We start from the raw sequence: 18,751 nt of genomic DNA, 5'->3' as shown, positions 1-18,751 counted from the left end.
GCGTAACCCTGGTAGTGCTTTATAAATGTTAAGTAGTAGGAATAAATAAATATAGGGGGGGGGCCACTGCTACAGATTGTACTTCTCTCTGTAATTCACTACCATGTAAGCCGCATTGAACCTGCCATGAGCGGGAAAGCGCGGGGTACAAATGTAATAAATAAATAAAAATAAACAACCACTACTGGTACTGCTGCAGCGTTGCAAATGACCCAGCTCTTCCCTTTCCTTCTTTTATTTATTTTATTTTATTGCATTTGTATCCCACATTTTCCCACCTATTTGCGGGCTCAGTGTGGCTTACAATACATTGTGAAGGATGAAAGTACAGTTTGTTACAGTACAATTATGGGTTACATTGAGAGGAGTTATGGGAAGACAAAGTCAAGTCAAAAATCGTTAGGGCGTGGAAACCATGTGATGTTACAATGGGGAGAAGATAAGGCGATAGAACAATTTCAAGACAACATAGGGTATAACATTTTATCTGTGGGTGGAGTTTGAAGTGTGGTGGAAATACGGGGTAAGAGAAATTCAGAAGGGAGTGTATTGATGCATTTCTATTAGTATGTATGGACTTCAAGTGTTTTGATCCTTGCAATACGATTTTCTCAAAGAGATGAGTCTTCAATTGTTCTAATCGTGGCCTCGACCCTCTCCGCCAGTGCTCGTTCTACTGACGAAAGCAGAGAAACTCAAGAGCCTATAAATGTACTCACTCTGCTGCTCCCCAGTATCTCTCCACACTCGTCCTTCCCTACACCCCTTCCCATGCACTCCGCTCCATGGATAAATCCTTCTTATCTGTTCCCTTCTCCACTACTGCCAACTCCAGACTTCGCGCCTTCTGTCTCGCTGCACCCTACGCCTGGAATAAACTTCCTGAGCCCCTACGTCTTGCCCCATCCTTGGCCACCTTTAAATCTAGACTGAAAGCCCACCTCTTTAACATTGCTTTTGACTCGTAACCACTCGCCTCCACCTACCCTCCTCTCCTCCTTCCTGTTCACATTAATTGATTTGATTACTTTATGTTTTGTCTATTAGATTGTAAGCTCTTTGAGCAGGGACTGTCTTTCTTCTATGTTTGTGCAGCGCTGCAGAAATGCTAAATAGTAGTAGTAGTAGCAGGGGGAGAAGGCCCGCTAACAGATTTTATTTATTTACTAGTAAAAAAGCCCTGTTTCTGATGCAAATGAAATGGGGGGGGGGGGGGGGCTAGAAAGGTTTTCTTCTGTGTGCATGTGGGAGTCCCTGCCCTCTGCCCTCTCTCCCCTCCCCCCCCCTCTGAGTCCTTCACTGCTTTGCTGTGTTTTCCTTCACTGACTGTTTGTGTTACAGAGAGGGTGGGGCAGACACTCATAGGGAAACCGGATATCTCGCCCCCTTCACACTTCCGGCTGGAGGCTTCATAGAACGTTGGTGTTGCCTTTTATATAGAGAGATTTATTGCATTTGTATCCAGTGTTGCCAGGTGGGCGGTTTTACCGCCCAATTGGGCGATTTTCCGCAACCGGCCGCGGGAAATTTTTGCCCGCGGCGGGTTGCGGTTTTTTGGGCTGCTTTTTGGGCTTCAGGGCGGTTTTTTCGGCCGCGGGGGGCGGGGTTAGTGACGTTTTGGGCGGGGCCGATGACGGGGGAGGTGGGGCTGATGACGGGGGAGGCAGGGCCGATGACGGGGGAGGCGGGGCCGATGACGGCGGGAGCTGGGGTGATGACGGCGGGGGCGGGGGTGATGACGCGGGGGTGGGGGTGTCAGGGGCGGGGTTTGAGTTTGGGCGGGTTTTGGCCTGGATTTAGGCTGGTTTCAGTGTTGCCAGGTGGGCGGTTTTACCGCCCAATTGGGTGGTTTTCTGCAACCAGCCGCGGGAAATTTTTGCCCGCGGCGGGTTGCGGTTTTTTGGGCTGCTTTTTGGGCTTCAGGACGGTTTTTTGGGCGTTTTTTTTCGGCCGTGGGGGGCGGGGTTAGTGACGTTTTGGGCAGGGCCGATGACGGGGGAGGCGGGGGTGATGACAGCGGGGGTGATGACGCGGGGGTGGGGGTGTCAGGGGCGGGGTTTGAGTTTGGGTGGGTTTTGGGCTGGATTTAGGCTGGTTTGGGTGGGAAAAAAAATTTCCACCTGGCAACCCTGTTTGTATCCCACATTTTCCCACCTTTTTGCAGTCTCAATGTGTCGTTCTTGGTGATATATAGATTATAACGTCATCACTTATTGTTACATAGAGATTTTTGAGTATCAAAGTAGAAGTTTAAGACGAGTATGTGTTATACAAACAGTTCTGAATTATCCACTGACACCTTTCATGAACGACAGAAAAACGTAAAGCACCTGAACGCGACGCAACTTCTGAAGCCACGTGGTTTGACGCTTTCTGTTTGCTTTTGCCTAGAACATGAAGTAACAGTAACTAAATAAAGAAATAAAGAAAACCCGAGCTAACCTTCTCCTGAAGCGGGAACTGTGCGCCGAGCCGTTTAAAAGTGCGAAAACAATTGGCTGGGACCCGTCGCTTCGTGATGGCGTCAACACGCACGGCGTTGCGATTGGTCGAACCGCTGGAGGCGGGGGCTGCGTCGCGGCGGGCCCTAGCTGATGACGCAAGAGCCGGACTACCTGCTACCACGCCTGGGAGCAGCATGGCGACGGGGGTGAGAGCGGTCGACGAGCAGGAGGACGAGGATGGGGAGGAGGATGAAGAGGAGGACTATTCCTTCCTACCGTTGGTGCACGACATCATCAAGAGGTGGGGGGGGGGGCTCTCTCCAGGCTTAGGATCAAGGGAGGGGGGAGGGGGGGGGGGTTGTTAACATAGTCCATTTCTTTATTTGTTGCATTTTCCCACTCAATGTGGCTTACAATACATCATGAATATATATTAATATATATTTATTGCATTTCTATCCCACATTTTCTCACCTTTTTGCAGGTTCAGTGTGGCTTACAATATGAGTTGAATGTTGGAAATACAATTTGTTACAGATAGTTAGGGATTATATTATGCAGGGTTAAGCGAAACAATTGAGGTGTCGTTAAGGGATGTAATAATGGAACATAGGCATTGCAACTTTGGAAGGAAACAATGGTGGGAATACATGAGAAAATATGCATTTAGTAATAACAACAGGGTCTTTGGAAACATGATGATGATAAGGCATGATAGTAATTTAACAAGCAGATATAATAAGAATTATTTAAGAAATATAGAAGAAAATATACATTTAGTAATGGCAGCAGGATCTTGGGGAAGCAAATATTGTCAATGCAGTTCTGGATATGTGTACAGGAGTTCATATTTGTTAATCCTTTTTGTATGCTTTGTTAAAGAGATGGGTTCTTCAGTAGAATTCGGAAGTTAGCTAGTGCATACATCGTTTTTAAGTTGCGTGGCAGCGCATTCCAGAAAAGGTTGACGCATGTGTTACTTTGTATTTAAGACCTTTACAGGTTGGGAAGTGAAGATTAAGGAATGTACGGGATGATTTTTTAGCAGTCCTGGGTGGTAAGTCTATCAGGTCTGCCCAGCAGGGTAAACTCCTCATTTACATGGTTTGTGATACTTTATACCCGAGTTTGATTTTCCTTGCCTTTCTCAGGCAACAGACCGTAGAAGTCTGCCCAGCACTGTTCCTGTACTAAAACTTCTGAAGCTAACGTCAAAGCCCCTTAAAATTTACACTCAAGCCCATCCCTATCTGTTCAGTCACGATCAGGACATAGACTGTAGAAGTCTGCCCAGCACCGATTTTGCTTCCCAATTACTGGTGTCGCCACCCAATCTCTGCTAAGATTCCGTAGATCCAGTCCTTCTAAACAGGATTCCTTTGTGTTTATCCCACACATGTTTGAATATCATTACCATTTTCATCTCCACCGTGGGAGGGCATTCCACATATCCACCAACATCTCCATGAAAAAAATACTTCCTGACATTACTCCTGAGTCTGCCCCCCTTCAACCTCAATTCATGGCCTCTAGTTCTACCGCCTTCCCGTCTCTGGAAAAGGTTTGTTTGCGGACGAACACCTTTCAAATATTTGAACGTCTGTATCATATCACTCCTGTTTCTCCTTCCCTCGAAGGTATACATGTTCAGGTCAGCAAGTCTCTCCTTGTACGGTTTGCAAAGCAAATCCCATACCATTTTCGTAGCTTTTCTTTGCACCTAGCTTTTCTTTGTTATCCTTGAAGCAGAGCAGACAGGGAAGGGGGAGAGGGTATTAATCCACAAACGAACCTTTTCCATAGATGGGAAGGCAGTAGAACTAGAGGACATGAAATGAGATTGAAGGGGGGCAGGCTCAAGAAAAAGGTCTGGAAGTATTTTTTCACGGAGAGAGTGGTGGATACTTGGAATGCCCTCCCGCGGGAGGTGGTGGAGACGAAAACGGTAGTGGAATTCAAACATGCGTGGGATAAACATAAAGGAATCCTGTTCAGAAGAAAGGGATCCTCCGAAGCTTAGCCAAGATTGGGTGGCAGAGCCGGTGGGGGGAGGTGGGACTAGTGCTGGGCAGACTTCTATGGTCTGTGCCATGAAAATGGCAGATACAAAAAGTAGCACATATGAGTTTATCTTGTTGGGCAGACTGGATGGGCCGTGCAGGTCTTTTTCTGCCGTCGTCTACTATGTTACTGTGACCTAGGTGGGAGCATCCTGCAGTGGGGGGAGAGGGTCATCAACGGCCTGGATGGGCATCATTCCCAGAGCAGGGCATGGGTGGAAGTCATCCCTGGAGCACAACATTGCACAGAGGGAGAGGGGAGGCCTGGGTCAGCATTATTCTTGGAGTAGCACATCCCACAGAGGAAGGAGGGCAAGGGAAGGGTTGGGCATGGGTGGGAGTCATTCCAGGAGCAGAGGATTCTGCAGAGGGAGAGGGGGGTCAGGCATGCATTTGCATGTGCAAAATACTAGATCCTAAATGAAACCTCCTTATTAATCCATTTCTCTCTCTGGAAAGCCGTGAGGCACAATCCCACAGGCTTTGTGGTGGCACATTAAAAAGCCTGCATTAAAAGGACTTTTGTGCCAATAAGCGGAAGCATTGAAAGGAAAATGGACCCTGGTGGCACTGGAACAGCTTTAGGGTCCTGTTTACTAAGGTGCACAAGTGTTTTTAGCACACGCTAAGTGTGTAGGCACCCATAGGAATATTGTGGGTACCTGCGTAGTGTGCACTAAAAACGCTAACACGTAAACAGGGCACTTAGTGATTGTTTGTAAGGCAAGGCCTAGGAAGTTTTATAGGTTTCTAACAGCCCCCAGGATTGTGGTTAGATGATGTACTCCACAGCTTTATGGATATGGATTAATAGCTAGGCATAAACTTGGCATCTGCTGTTCTGGCTAGTGATTTGACATGTTTAAAGAAAAATTGAGCCTGGCCTTTTTGTTCTGATGTAAAAACAAACAAACATGGAAACCCCTATTATCAACAGATCAAAAAAACATGTAACCAGCATAGCTAAAGCTGGGGATAGAAATAATATAATACAATTATAATAGAAAATGTAGGAGCCAGTTAAAGTTTGAGAACCCGGGGAACATAGTACAGTGGGAAATAAGATTTCTTCAGCATAGAATTTATATATTTTGAAAAAGTGGGAGCCAGTTAAAATTTGAGAATCTTAGAAATATATTTATTTTCCTCACTCTGTTTTTGGTGGTTGTTTTCTCTAGTTTTTAATTGATTAGAGCAACATACTTAGAACCATGAAAGACAAGAACATAAGAATAACCGTACTGGGTCACACCAATGGTCCATGTAGCCCAGTATTTTGACTGCCCCTATTGGTCCGACCGTTCACGTGTCTATTAGATTGTAAGCTCTTTGAGCAGGGACCGTCTCTCTTTGTGAAATTGTACAGCGCTGCGTAACCCTGGTAGCGCTTTAGAAATGTTAAGTAGTAGTAGTAGTATCATGCTTCCAACAGTGACCAATTGAAGCTGATACCACATCCTCTGGCAACGAGTTCCAGAGCTTAACTATTCATTGTGTGAAAAAATATTTCCTCCTGTTCATTTTATAAGTAGTACCAGGTAACTTCCTTGAATGTCTCCTAGTCTTTGTACTTTGTGAAAGAGTAAAAAAATTGATTTACTTTTTTCTGTTCTACACTACTAAATATTATGTAGACCTCTATCATAACCCCCCTCAGCTCTCTCTTTTCCAAGTTGAAGAGTCCTAACCTCTTACTCCTTTCCTTATATGAGAGGAGTTCCATCCCCTTAATCACTTTGGTTGCCCTTCTTTGAACCTTTTCTAATTCTGCTATGTCTTTAAGATATAGCGACCAGAATTGCACACAATACTCAAGGTGAGGTTGCACCATGGAGCGATACAGAGGCATTATAATATTGTTTGTCTTATGTCCCGGAGTTCATTTCCAGCGATGAACAGTGGCTGTCCCACCTCTACTTGGCTGGTAATTCTTTATGAACTTTTCCTCTGAGAAATCGTTTGGTCCTCTTGAATCCCACTATGTTGGTGGCCTTGACCACATCCTCCAGCAACAGATTCCACAGCTTTAGTTATGCACGGCAAGAAAAAGAACTTCCAAAGATTTGTTTTCAGTCTGCTGGTCGTTATTTTTGTTACATTTGTACCCTGCGCTTTCCCACTCATGGCAGGCTCAATGCGGCTTACATGGGGCAATGGAGGGTTAAGTGACTTGCCCAGAGTCACAAGGAGTTGCCTGTGCCTGAAGTGGGAATCGAAAGTTCCTCAGTTCCCCAGGACCAAACATTCCATGTAGAAGTTGGCACTTGCAGATCACCAATGTGGCCGCGCAGGCTTCTGCTTCTGTGAGCAGGACGTGAGACTCACAGAAACAGAAGCCTGCGCAGCCTTCTACATGGAATGTTGCTAGTGGAATAGCAACATTCCATGTAGAATCTGCAATAGTAGCAACATTCCATGTAGAATCTCCAATAGAATCTATTTTATTTTTGTTACATTTGTACCCTGCGCTTTCCCACTCATGGCAGGCTCAAAGCAGCTTACATGGGGCAATGGGAGGGTTAAGTGACTTGCCCAGAGTCACAAGGAGCTGCCTGTGCCTGAAGTGGGAATCGAACTCAGTTCCCCAGGACCAAAGTCCACCACCCTAACCACTAGGCCACTCCTCCACTTAGTTTCATGGAGTGTCGTCCTTGTTTTGTGAGGTTTTTTTTTTTTTTTACATGTTAAACATTGCCTATTTAACTATTCTACCCTACTCGTAACTCTATAAACTTCTTTTATGTCCTCTGTCACCTTTTCTCGAAGCTGAAAAGGCCTATCCTACCCTCCCTTTTAAAAAGCCGTGCTAGCATGTCAACAGTGCAGGTTTGTAAAAAGGGGGGAGGGGCTAGTTAGCCTCTCATTGTATCTCTCTGTTATTTTTCTCTTCATTCTTTGCACCTTTTTCTAGTGGCACTGTAGTAACATAGTGAATGTCAGCAGATAAAGGACCTGCGTGATCCATCCTGTCTGTCCCACAGTATTTGAGGTGATTTATACAAAGTCATAATGACATTCTCAATTTTGATCTCTGTTCTTTTTCAGATATAATATTTATTGTTCTGTTTGGTTTTTTAGCAGCCGCAGAACACTGAGCTAAAAATTTCAACATAAGTATTACCATACTGGGATAGATCAAAGGTCCATCAAGCCCAGCATCCTGTTTCCACCAAAGGCCAATCCAGGTCACAAATACCTGGCAAAATCCCAGAAAAGTACAAAACATTTTATTCTGCTTATCCCAAAAATAAACAGTGGATTTTCCCCATTTTAATAATGGTCTATGGACTTTTCCTTTAGGAAGCTGTCACACTTTTTAAAAACCCTGCTAAGCTAACCGCCTTTACCACATTCTCTAGCAACGAATTCCAGACTTTAATTACTCGTTGAGTGAAGAAAAATTTTCTCACATTCGTTTTAAATTTACTACTTTGTAGCTTCATTGCGTGCCCCCTAGTCCTAGTATTTTTGGAAAGAGTAAACAAGCGATTCACGTCTACCCGTTCCATTCCATTCATTATTTTATAAACCTCTATCATATCTCCCCTCAGCCACCTTTTCTCCAAGCTGAATAGCCCCAGCCGCTTTAGCCTTTCCTCATAGGGAAGTCGTACCATCCCCTTTGTCATTTTCATCGCCCTTCTCTGCACCTTTTCTATTTCCACTATAGCTTTTTTGAGATGCGGCGACCAGAATTGAACACAATATTCGAGGTGCGGTTGCACCATGGAGCGATACAAAGGCATTATAACGCTTTTCCTCAGGTGGTGACTCCTAAATCAGAACCCTGCATTTTATACCTGTAGTTAAGATTTATTTTTCTGTAGGTGGATCACCTTGCATTTCTTCACATTTCATCTGCCATTTAGATTCTCAGTCTGTCAGCCATTTTACCGACTTTGGATAATTTTGTGCCATTTGTAAATTTGAGCATCTCGCTCTCCACTCCGGTCTCCGGATCATTTATGAATATGTGGAGGATTAGCCTAATGGTTAATAATGTAACAGACTGAGATCCTGGGAAATCTGGATTCAGTTCCCACTGCAGCTCCTTGTGACCTTGGGTGAGTCACGTACTCTCCGTTGCCCCAGGTACAAAAAAACACCTTAGATTGTGAGCCCACTAGGGACCGAGAAAGTACCTGCATATAATGTGTACAGTGTACGTCTAGTAGCACTATAGAAATGATTAGTAATAGTAGTAATGTTAAACAATACATATCCCAGCACAGACTCCACTACTGCCCTTTTGCTATGTCATTCCTGCTCCCTGTTTTCTGTCTTTATCAGTTCGCAGCCCCCAAAAAAGGCATTGCCCCTTATTCCATGACCCCTTAATTTTCTAAGGTGCTTTTCATGAGGGACTTTGTGAAATCAACTTCAAGAGATCAGTCCAAACTCAGGGTTTGGACTGATCTCTTGAAGTTGGTTTCTTTTCCACTTTCTTTTGTGCTGTTGAATTTTGTGGATATTGTGAACCCCTTTGCTTTTCGGTTGTTGGACTTTGTGAAATGCCTTTTGAAAATCCAAATATACTACTCCAGACAGCTGACCATTTGCCACTTGTTTGTCTATACCTTCAAAAAAGTCTAATACTCATTCCCATTAAACTGTGTCTGTTTTATACGGTTTTTTTAGTATAATTTCAAGCATTTTGCACAGCACCATCATCAAGCTTGCAGGTCTGTATTTTCGCTGATCACCCTAGGCAGGCATCCTTTAAAAAAAAAAATAATAAAGTCACCCTCCAATCCTCAGGTATCTTGTCTGCTTTGAATGATAAAGTAACAGATTACTAGTATGCTTGGGGATCCTCTGAAATCATATTATAAACACATTCTGAAAATCCCAATCTTCTCAATTTACCACGGTTCAAGGGTTTTTGCTTGAATGTCTAACTATGGGACTCATTTTCAAAGCTAAGGAACTTTGTAAGTCTAAGTGCTTTGAAAATACGCCTCTGCGTCTCTGAGCGCTTGTATTCTGTCCTGTCAATTTTGGAGTTCCTTTCTATTATTTTAAAACTTTGTAATTGTCCACTGCCTTCATCTGCCAGTCCAGTTTAGGCAGATACCCGGTAAAGAATAAGAAAGGGTTGCATGCATTCCTAAAACAGGAGCTGTTTTGTGCCTGGAAGACCAGATTAGAGAACCTGGCAATGCTACAATTCTGAGATCAGGTAAGATTGAGAATGAGGAGGAAGGGTTTTGTATTGCTTTGTAAAGCAACGATCCCTTCTTGCACCAGTGACAGGTGCACCTTTGTGGCTGGCAGATCTGTTTGCAAACTGATTTATTTTAGGGAATCGGTTTTCCCCTTGGTCTGTGATGTATTTTGTTTAAAGTACATCACAGAGTGGAGGAGTGGCCTAGTGGTTAGGGTGGTGGACTTTGGTCCTGGGGAACTGAGTTTGATTCCCACTTCAGGCACAGGCAGCTCCTTGTGACTCTGGGCAAGTCACTTAACCCTCCATTGCCCCATGTAAGCCGCATTGAGCCTGCCATGAGTGGGAAAGCGCAGGGTACAAATGTAACAAAAATAAAATAGATACTATTGGAGATTCTACATGGAATGTTGCTACTATTGGAGGTTCTACATGGAATGTTGTTACTATTTGAGATTCTACATGGAATGTTGCTATTCCACTAGCAACATTCCATGTAGAAGGCCGCGCAGGCTTCTGTTTCTGTGAGTCTGACGTCCTGCACGTACGTGCAGGACGTCAGACTCGCAGAAGCCTGCGCGGCCACATTGGTGATCTGCAAGGGCCGACTTCTACATGGAATGTTGCAACATTCCATGTAGAATCTCAAATAGTAGCAACAGTGGAGGAGTGGCCTAGTGGTTAGGGTGGTGGACTTTGGTCCTGGGGAACTGAGGAACTGAGTTCGATTCCCACTTCAGGCACAGGCAGCTCCTTGTGACTCTGGGCAAGTCACTTAACCCTCCATTGCCCCATGTAAGCCGCATTGAGCCTGCCATGAGTGGGAAAGCGCAGGGTACAAATGTAACAAAAATAAAAGCAGTCTGCTTATAAATAAAGTTGCTATAAATTCCGGGGCCGACCAGTAGGCTGCGCCATTGCTCCCTGGAGCAGATCTTGCTCTGTCTAACCTGTCATGACCAGTCCCTCCTTAATAACAGAGGTAGGCACATGGAGAGTGAGGGTGCTGCAGGTGACTGAAATGAGATATATGAAGAAAAGCTGGCCCGAGCTCAGCTTTGCGTACATTGAGAAGAAGATGAGACATCCTGTATCAAATGTTCACATTCCATACTGTCATGAACCTGTTGGAGCTTTCTGCCAAAAAATCCTACCTGCATGTTCTTGACAGTGGTGAGATGAAAATCCTTTTTTATTTATTTGACGCAGGGTCACAGTGGGATGTGGTACCATGAGAACTGATTACAAATGACTGATGGGGTGGGGGGGCAAAGCTGCCGTCGTTTCTGTCCCAGTCTACATTCTGCTGCTCCCTCTTCATCTTAGCAAGTCCTGGTCTGTGACTGTTTTACCTGGGCCTCCTACCAAGAATACTGTGCAGCCTCTTAAACCTTTTCAGAGGCGAGCTTGCATTTTAACCAGATTTCTTACGAGAGGAAGATTGAAATAACCATTGAGCCACCGTGCTGCTGTCTTCCAATGAAAGAAACGTTAGTATCAGCACCGGGGCTGTGGAGTCGGTACATCAAACCTTCAACTCCGACTTCTAGCATGTACAGTAAATCCAAAAGACATTTGATTTACAGAAACATAGGATATTTCTTGATGTACAAAATTAGGACTAATAGACCACAGAATATGTTTATTTTGAATTTGAACAAAGAACCTGAAAAAGAAATACTGTCAAATGAAAATATGCAATACACAATTGTTAGTTTTTATTTTGAAACTGGAGTCGGTACATTTTTACCAACTCTCACTCCACCCCAAACTGCTTCTGACTCCGACTTCACAGCTCTAGTTAGCACTTAAATAAACACTTTAGAACAGGGGTCTTCAGGACACACTCATCCAGTTAGGTTTTCAGGGTATCATATGCAAGACAGAGATTTGCATACAATGGGCACATTATCTCATGCATAGTCATTGTGGGTATCCCAAAAAACTGTCTGGGTTCAGAAGCATCTAGAGCCAGAATTGCATCCTGTGTGGCACGCTCCCTAGCTTCCTGTACCTGCCAACTGCACCACAGCCAAGCAAAAAAGATGATGGACCAGGAGTGTTTTTGCCTCCCCCACTTCTCTTGTGTCCTGTGTGGCCACACAGGTCGCCCAGCCGTCAGGGCTAGCCTGCCTTAAGGTATTGTTTTTATTTGATTACAAATGGAAACCGATGTGTTCAGACTCGCTTCTAAGCCTGCATTCTAGAACTTTACATATGGGTTGCCAACTACAAATCATCGCTCTGGTTACAAGCGAACACACGGGAGTTTTAAAGGATGATATGCTCAAAAAATAGAAAATTACTAAGGAAATCTTTCCTGTGAAATCGTTGGGTTAGAAGGGGAAAGTGACCAGATTGTACATGGATCGAATATCTTAATGAATGTCATTTCAGCCCGATAGCTTGATTCTTGTACCTTTAGGCTTTCGTCTTATTCAGAAGTGACCTTTTCCCAGGGCTACAGTGGTCCGAGCCTTCATTTGCAGTAACCTGGGATTTTACAGATTTTAATCCTCCTCCAATCTACCCCAATATTACAGTGAGAATCCCTTAGTCATGGGCCACAGGCTGCAGCTGCGCACGATCCGTTTTTACCTTGACTATTCAGCTCGTCTAGCTCTTTGCTGCGCCCTGAACGCATCACGGTTGTAATGTTGTTATGTGTGCTTGGTCTGCCTTTGTATCTGTTAAAAAAGACTTCAAAGCATTTAGAATACCACAATGCTGCAACTATCAATATGTTTAAATACAGTCCTACCACCTCGCTCCTAATGCGGCATTATTGGCTTCCTGTTCAACACAGAGTCCAATTTTAAGATATTAACCCTGGCCACGGAGTCCTCTGTTGGGTAATCCAGCGTATTTAGCATCAATGGTCTTTCTTTACGTCCTAGCTACAGCGCTCGGGGCAGCCAAAGACGGTCAGTTAGGACCCCCCTTGATTTTGCATGTCGAGATGCCTTCTTTTTCATTGCACCATCTCTTTGGAATTCAATACCCCTCACTCTTGCACCGAGCTTGATTCTGAATGTTACTGAAGACCCGTCTGTTCACACTCGCCTTCGGTGCTGCTCTGGGGAGGGGGGGGGGAGGGGGGGTAGAAGGATAGTTAACGAAGGTGCATCTGCTGCCTTATCTTGTTCTATCCACGTTCTTTCTTTGCTGCGCTGCCTTTCAGGACAACACAATCAAAACAGTTTTCAATAAATAAAATAACCAAAAAGTGCCAATAATAATAGGAAATCGCAAGAAACATAAACGTGCAGCTGTTCATGGTACCCATGCATTCTGAATGTTGTCAGTAGGTGTCGCTACTGAGCAATGGTTAGGACTGTGTAGCATCTCTTGCCAGCTCAGAGAACAAAAACATGTTGTTAATTTGAGTGCACTAAAGTTGATAAATATTAAGTTTAAAAACAAAACAGTAGTAGTAATCCAAACAAACATTACTCCTCTGGGAGTGGGAGGCAGCCAGGGGGAGTGTCTAAAAATAGAGAATATTCTTCTAGTAAAAGCTTCTCCAGCCCCCTCTCTGTCTTTGGTGATAAGACACAGTGATTGCTCTGAGCAGTCGCTCTGGAGTGAGATGAACTAAAGCTGCAGATGTGGGCTGAAATTGCACCAGGATATTTATTTCTGTAAACTTGTTAACTATCGTTCCTCAGATGCCAAAGTATAAAGCAGTCAGGTTCTAATCTCTTATTTTATTTATTTATTTTTGTTACATTAGTACCCCGCGCTTTCCCACTCATGGCAGGCTCAATGCGGCAGGCAACGGAGGGTTAAAGTGACTTGCCCAGAGTCACAAGGAGCTGCCTGTGCCGGGAATTGAACTCAGTTCGTCAGGACCAAAGTCCACCACCCTAACCACTAGGCCACTCCTCCACTATCTTTCCTCCCTACGAGAGGGCATGAAATGAGATTGAAGGGGGGCAGACTCAAGAAAAATGTCAGGAAGTATTTTTTCACGGAGAGGGTGGTGGATACTTGGAATGCCCTCCGCGGGAGGTGGTGGAGATGAAAACGGTAGCGGAATTCAAGCATGCGTGGGATAAACATAAAGGAATCCTGTTCAGAAGGAAGGGATCCTCAGGAGCTTAGCCGAGATTGGGTGGCAGAGCCGGTGGTTGGGAGGCGGGGCTAGTACTGGGCAGACTTATACGGTCTGTGCCAGGGCTGGTGGTTGGGAGGCGGGGATAGTGCTGGGCAGATTTATACAGTCTGTGCCAGAGCCGGTGGTTGGGAGGCGGGGCTGGTGGTTGGGAGGCGGGGCTAGTACTGGGCAGACTTATACGGTCTGTGCCAGGGCTGGTGGTTGGGAGGCGGGGATAGTGCTGGGCAGATTTATACAGTCTGTGCCAGAGCCGGTGGTTGGGAGGCGGGGCTGGTGGTTGGGAGGCGGGGATAGTACTGGGCGGACTTACACGGTCTGTGCCCTGAAAAAGACAGGTACAAATCAAGGTAAGGTATACACAAAAAATGACACATGTGAGTTTATCTTATTGGGCAGACTGGATGGACCGTACAGATCTTTTTCTGCCGTCATCTACTATGTTACTATGTTACCCCTGCCTGGAGGCATTCCCTGGCTTAGATAGGCTAAATCGATTTGTAAAGGACTTTTACTTTCCGTGCTGGAACTCCCAAATAATGAGTATTGCATATGTTCCAGCAACTCCAATTCTTACTTAAACAACTTAACTCGTGACTTACAATCTTCAGTCTCAGACTGGCAGAGCATATATATTATATGTGTTAAATAATTTTTATAGATCATCATTGTCGTATGCATTTCTATATTGTCATCGATCCTGTGTGTCTTGGAGCACATCATACATCTGCTCCTGTTGGATGGCTTTAGGTTTACAGGTGCCTTTCAGAGCTCCACGTGATACAGGTGGGCTGCTTCATGCTGGCTTTGTTGCTGTTTTCGCTTCTTATGTATGTTGGTTATTTTCATCACCTTGTTCCTTAACTTGAATTATAGTTTTCCTGCAAATAACAATGTGTTTTTCACATATTAAAACTGAAAGGTTAATGCAGCATTTGGGAGGTGGTTCTGTCTCCCACGTATGTGGATTGGAAAGCACAAAGAGTATGCTTTATGGATATAATCTTCAACCATGATGTTGCGTCTTGAATGTTGATGATAGTGGACTCTTGGTACGATGTGATATTTCAGAAGCCAAGTTGCCCACCCTTTAGGAATTAAGAATACTTATTTTTGTTTTCCTTTTGAAAGTGTAGTTTCTCTTCTCGTTGTTTTTTTTTCCAGCTCAGTTGGAGCCAGGATTCTGGTAACATAAATCTTCATTTCCAGATTTTTCTTTTGTTTTAATATATCCATCCTCCACTGTTCCTAGTCTGGTTATTGCGGTGATGGTCCTGAGGCTGGGAGCAGAGAGAATCACTGGATGCAAATGTCTTCTTCCTCTTCATTCTTGCAGACTCATGTGCCCCCCCCCCCCCCCCAAAAAAAAAAAAAAAATCTCTTACCTTGACTCCTCCTTCTTGGCCACCCCTTGTGATGGACTACCCATGAGTCATGTCACAAGCTGTAAATGCAAACACAAGAGCCCAGATTCAGTAAACGGCGCTCAAATGCAGGTGGCGAAGAATCCATGCTAAGTACTATCCTATAAAGGACGCTTGATCTGGAATAGCATTTAGAGTGGATTCCCACGCCCAACTTTGGAGATGAGAACTTTCTGTTATAGAGCAGCAGGTAGGCAGATGTGTGTGCAAATTCAAATTAGTGCCAGTTAATTCCAATTAACTTCAGTAATTGGTTTGTTAGAACCCAATTGACCAATTAGTTTATGTATATCTGAACGCCCAGCTTTGAAAAACCTATCTAGAATCCCCTCTCCACCCCTGCTCCCTTTCCTTCAGGATCCTCAGCTCCAGCCAAATCAAACATTTAAGCCCTTCTGCTGTAATTAGTCTCTGGGGAAAACCCATGTCTTGATCTGATTGGCTCAGACATTGTAAGATCTTTGTGACGTCGTCATTGCCAACGTGGCCCAGCTGATTCCAGTGTGTATGAGGTAATTTGTGGATGTGAATCCCAGAGGGGAGGTTATTGTAACTTAATGACTTCCAAACAGTTTGCTACTTGTTGTAGGTACTTTCAAGCAGTAAACAAAAAAAGGTGACATGGAGGGGCATAATCGAACGGGGACGTCCATCTCTAAGGACTTCCTGGCGAAGGGGCGGGGCAACCCGTATTATCAAAACAAGATGGGCGTCCATCTTTTGTTTCGATAATACAGTCGGGGACGCCCAAATCTCAACATTGAGGTCGACCTTAGAGATGGTCGACCTAAATGTTGAGATCGCCGACCTTAGAGATGGGCGACTTTGGTTTTCGCCGATAATGGAAACCGAGGACACCCATCTCAAAAATGACCAAATCCAAGTCATTTGGTCGTGGGAGGAGCCAGCATTCGTAGTGCACTGGTCCCCCTCACATGCCAGGACACCAACTGGGTACCCTAGGGGGCACTGCAGTGTACTTCAAAAATTGCTCCTAGGTGCATAGCTCCCTTACCTTGTGTGCTGAGCCCCCCAAAACCCACTCCCCACAACTGTACACCAAGTTGTTTTTTTTTTAGGGTGGGAGGGGGTTAGTGACCACTGGGGGGAGTCAGGGGGGGTGACGCCCTTTTTTCCATTATCAGCCAAGGACGCCCATCTCTTAACTACGCCCCCGACCCGCCTTCTGTGCGCTGCCGACGCGCCACCGGGACCTTTTGTCGTCCCCGCGACGGAAAGCAGTTAAGGACGCCCAAAATCGGTTTTCGATTAAGCAGTTTCGGCGACCTTGGGAGAAGGACGCCCATCTCCCGATTTGTGTTGGAAGATGGGCGCTCTTGTCTTTCGAAAATAAGCAGGATAGTTATGTTATTAGATACATTTATTGAGTTAAGTGAACCTTAAGGAGTTGGAGACATCTCGTGCCATTATGTACCTACTGCGCTTATTAGCAGAAGAAAAAGCATGGAGAGGTGTGAGGACAAGTTTCTTTGTGACCTATGAGGTCTGTTTTCCTCCTCCCCATTATTGGTTCACCTTCTTTGAGTACTAATTAGTGGTAGCTTTGGTGATTATTTGACTAGAGGTGTCAGGATGCCAGGCTGTAAAGTAACACAAGTGATGATGTCAGTTAAAATCTTAACAGAGGGACAGTTTGGGAAGTTACACCGTGCGGTATTGGCAGCTTGTTATTGTAGCTACTGGAGTGGCTTTGCTTCCAGCTTTTCTGGGCGCTACCTCATCGCAGACATTTTTTTTTGCACGTGGTAACATAGTAGATGACGGCAGAAAAAGACCTGCACAGTCCATCCAGTCTGCCCAACAAGATAACTCATATGTGCTACTTTTTGTGTATACCCTATTTTGATTTGTACCTGTGCTCTTCAGGGCACAGACCGTATAAGTCTGCTCAGCACTAGCCCCGCCTCCCAACCACCGGCTCTGGCACAGACCGTATAAGTCTGCCCAGCACTATCCCTGCCTCCCAACCACCAGCCCCACCTCCCACCACCGGCTCTGTCACAGACCGTATAAGTCTGCCCAGCACTATCCCTGCCTCCCACCACCAGCTCTGGCACAGACCGTATAAGTCTGCCCAGCACTATCCCCGCCTCCCAACCACCAGTCCCACTTCCCACCACCAGCTCTGGCACAGACCGTATAAGTCTGCCCAGCACTATCCCCGCCTCCCAACCACCAGCCCCGCCTCCCGATCTATTAAATGATACGTAAATTTACATCATCTATGGATCAGATGCAGAGGTTCATTTCTGTCTTGTGTCTCCTTGCAGCATGGACAAGGACAGCCAGGATGTCCACCAGGAGCTGAATGAGCTGAAGAATAAGTTCCAGGAGATGAGGAGGCTGGTCAGCACGATGCCTGGCATCGACAGGAGCCCTGAGCAGCAACAGCAACAGCTGCAGAGCCTGCGGGAGCAAGTGCGAACCAAGAACCAACTCCTGCAAAAGTACAAGAACCTCTGCATGCTGGAGATACCAAAGGAGTAGGAGGCTGAAAGAGAGTCCAGCCTTCTTCACATGACTTCTCTGTGGTGTATGAAGCATTGACCATGACCTGGCAGTACTGCACTGAAACACTTCTAACATTCTGGGATGTTGTGCATCATACCCCTTACCCGCTGGCTGGAGGGACGTCTTCTTTAAAACGTATTTCACTCCACTCTGGCTGGCAGGGGTTGGCATAGTAATGGCATCTTTCCTCTGAGATGGAGCCCATCAAGACTGGAGAACTGGACTCGGGCAGCCTCCGTGGCACATCCAGGATGGGGGAGGGGGCAGCAGAGGGCCCTGTGCTGTGCTGTATTACCTTTAGTTTACCTGTGAGAATCATTATTTAGTGGCAGAGAACCCAGTGGATTGTGAGTCACTGTTTGTTGATCTTTGTTTATGTCTTTCTATATTTTTGTCTTCTAAAGAGGTTCGTGCCTATAATTATTAATAAATTGAAAACAAACATTGCCTGAAGTGATTTTTTTTTCACAGAGAAACTTGCTCGTGCATGTTTCTGCGAGGGAGGCTGCTGTGAGTAGTGACTACAGAATTAGAATGGGTTCTACCTTCTGTGTTACACTTGGATTTCAGCAAAGCTTTTCATTTAATCCTGCCGATTTTAAACAGGTCGCGCTCTGCAAGTCTGCCCGGTTGTTGGGCTGGATTAGAAATCAGACAGTAAGGCCCAGTTTCCTGCCAAAGACATTAGTCAGTCTCTGGCTCTCTCTTCTTTGTGTCTAAGAATCTTCTGCACTTACCTCATATTGTGGTGTGTGAGCGTTTTTACAAATTGTGATACTAAGAATCAAATGATTGTTCCTAATCTTTTCAGAAGGAAGCAGGTGAAAGCTTGGCTCTTCTCGGAAACCTTATGGGAGAAAGCAGCTAACCCGTTAGTCACACACACACACACACCGGCTGAACGTATTGCAGGGATTCTGTAAACGGTGCTCAAAAAGTAGCTCCAGAAAGTTATCTGCTCTAAGCAGGATGAATAGAAAAGCGCTTGGAGCCGATTCTTGCGCCTAAAGTTG

The 18,751-nt window shown here is 45.2% G+C and overlaps 1 protein-coding gene across 1 annotated transcript; it reads left to right on the top strand.

Moving 5' to 3' along the window:
• The first annotated feature begins 2,569 nt into the window (after window positions 1-2,569).
• MED9 (mediator complex subunit 9) lies at window positions 2,570-18,185 on the top strand. The gene is made up of 2 exons (XM_030213279.1): window positions 2,570-2,745; window positions 17,498-18,185. The coding sequence occupies exons 1-2, from the start codon at window positions 2,639-2,641 to the stop codon at window positions 17,712-17,714; spliced, it is 324 nt and encodes a 107-aa protein (XP_030069139.1). The 5' UTR covers window positions 2,570-2,638; the 3' UTR covers window positions 17,715-18,185.
• The last annotated feature ends 566 nt before the right edge of the window (window positions 18,186-18,751 follow it).

Source organism: Microcaecilia unicolor, chromosome 8 (genome assembly GCF_901765095.1).
Source record: "Microcaecilia unicolor chromosome 8, aMicUni1.1, whole genome shotgun sequence".
NCBI lineage: Eukaryota > Metazoa > Chordata > Amphibia > Gymnophiona > Siphonopidae > Microcaecilia > Microcaecilia unicolor.
This window is presented reverse-complemented; position numbering and strand designations above follow the sequence as displayed.

Excerpts from the sequence above, each read along its gene's own strand:
- MED9 (XM_030213279.1), top strand. The coding sequence starts at position 2,639 with ATGGCGACGGGGGTGAGAGCGGTCGACGAGCAGGAGGACGAGGATGGG. Across the intron at positions 2,746-17,497 it reads GTGCACGACATCATCAAGAG|CATGGACAAGGACAGCCAGG; the intron begins GTGGGGGGGGGG and ends GTCTCCTTGCAG.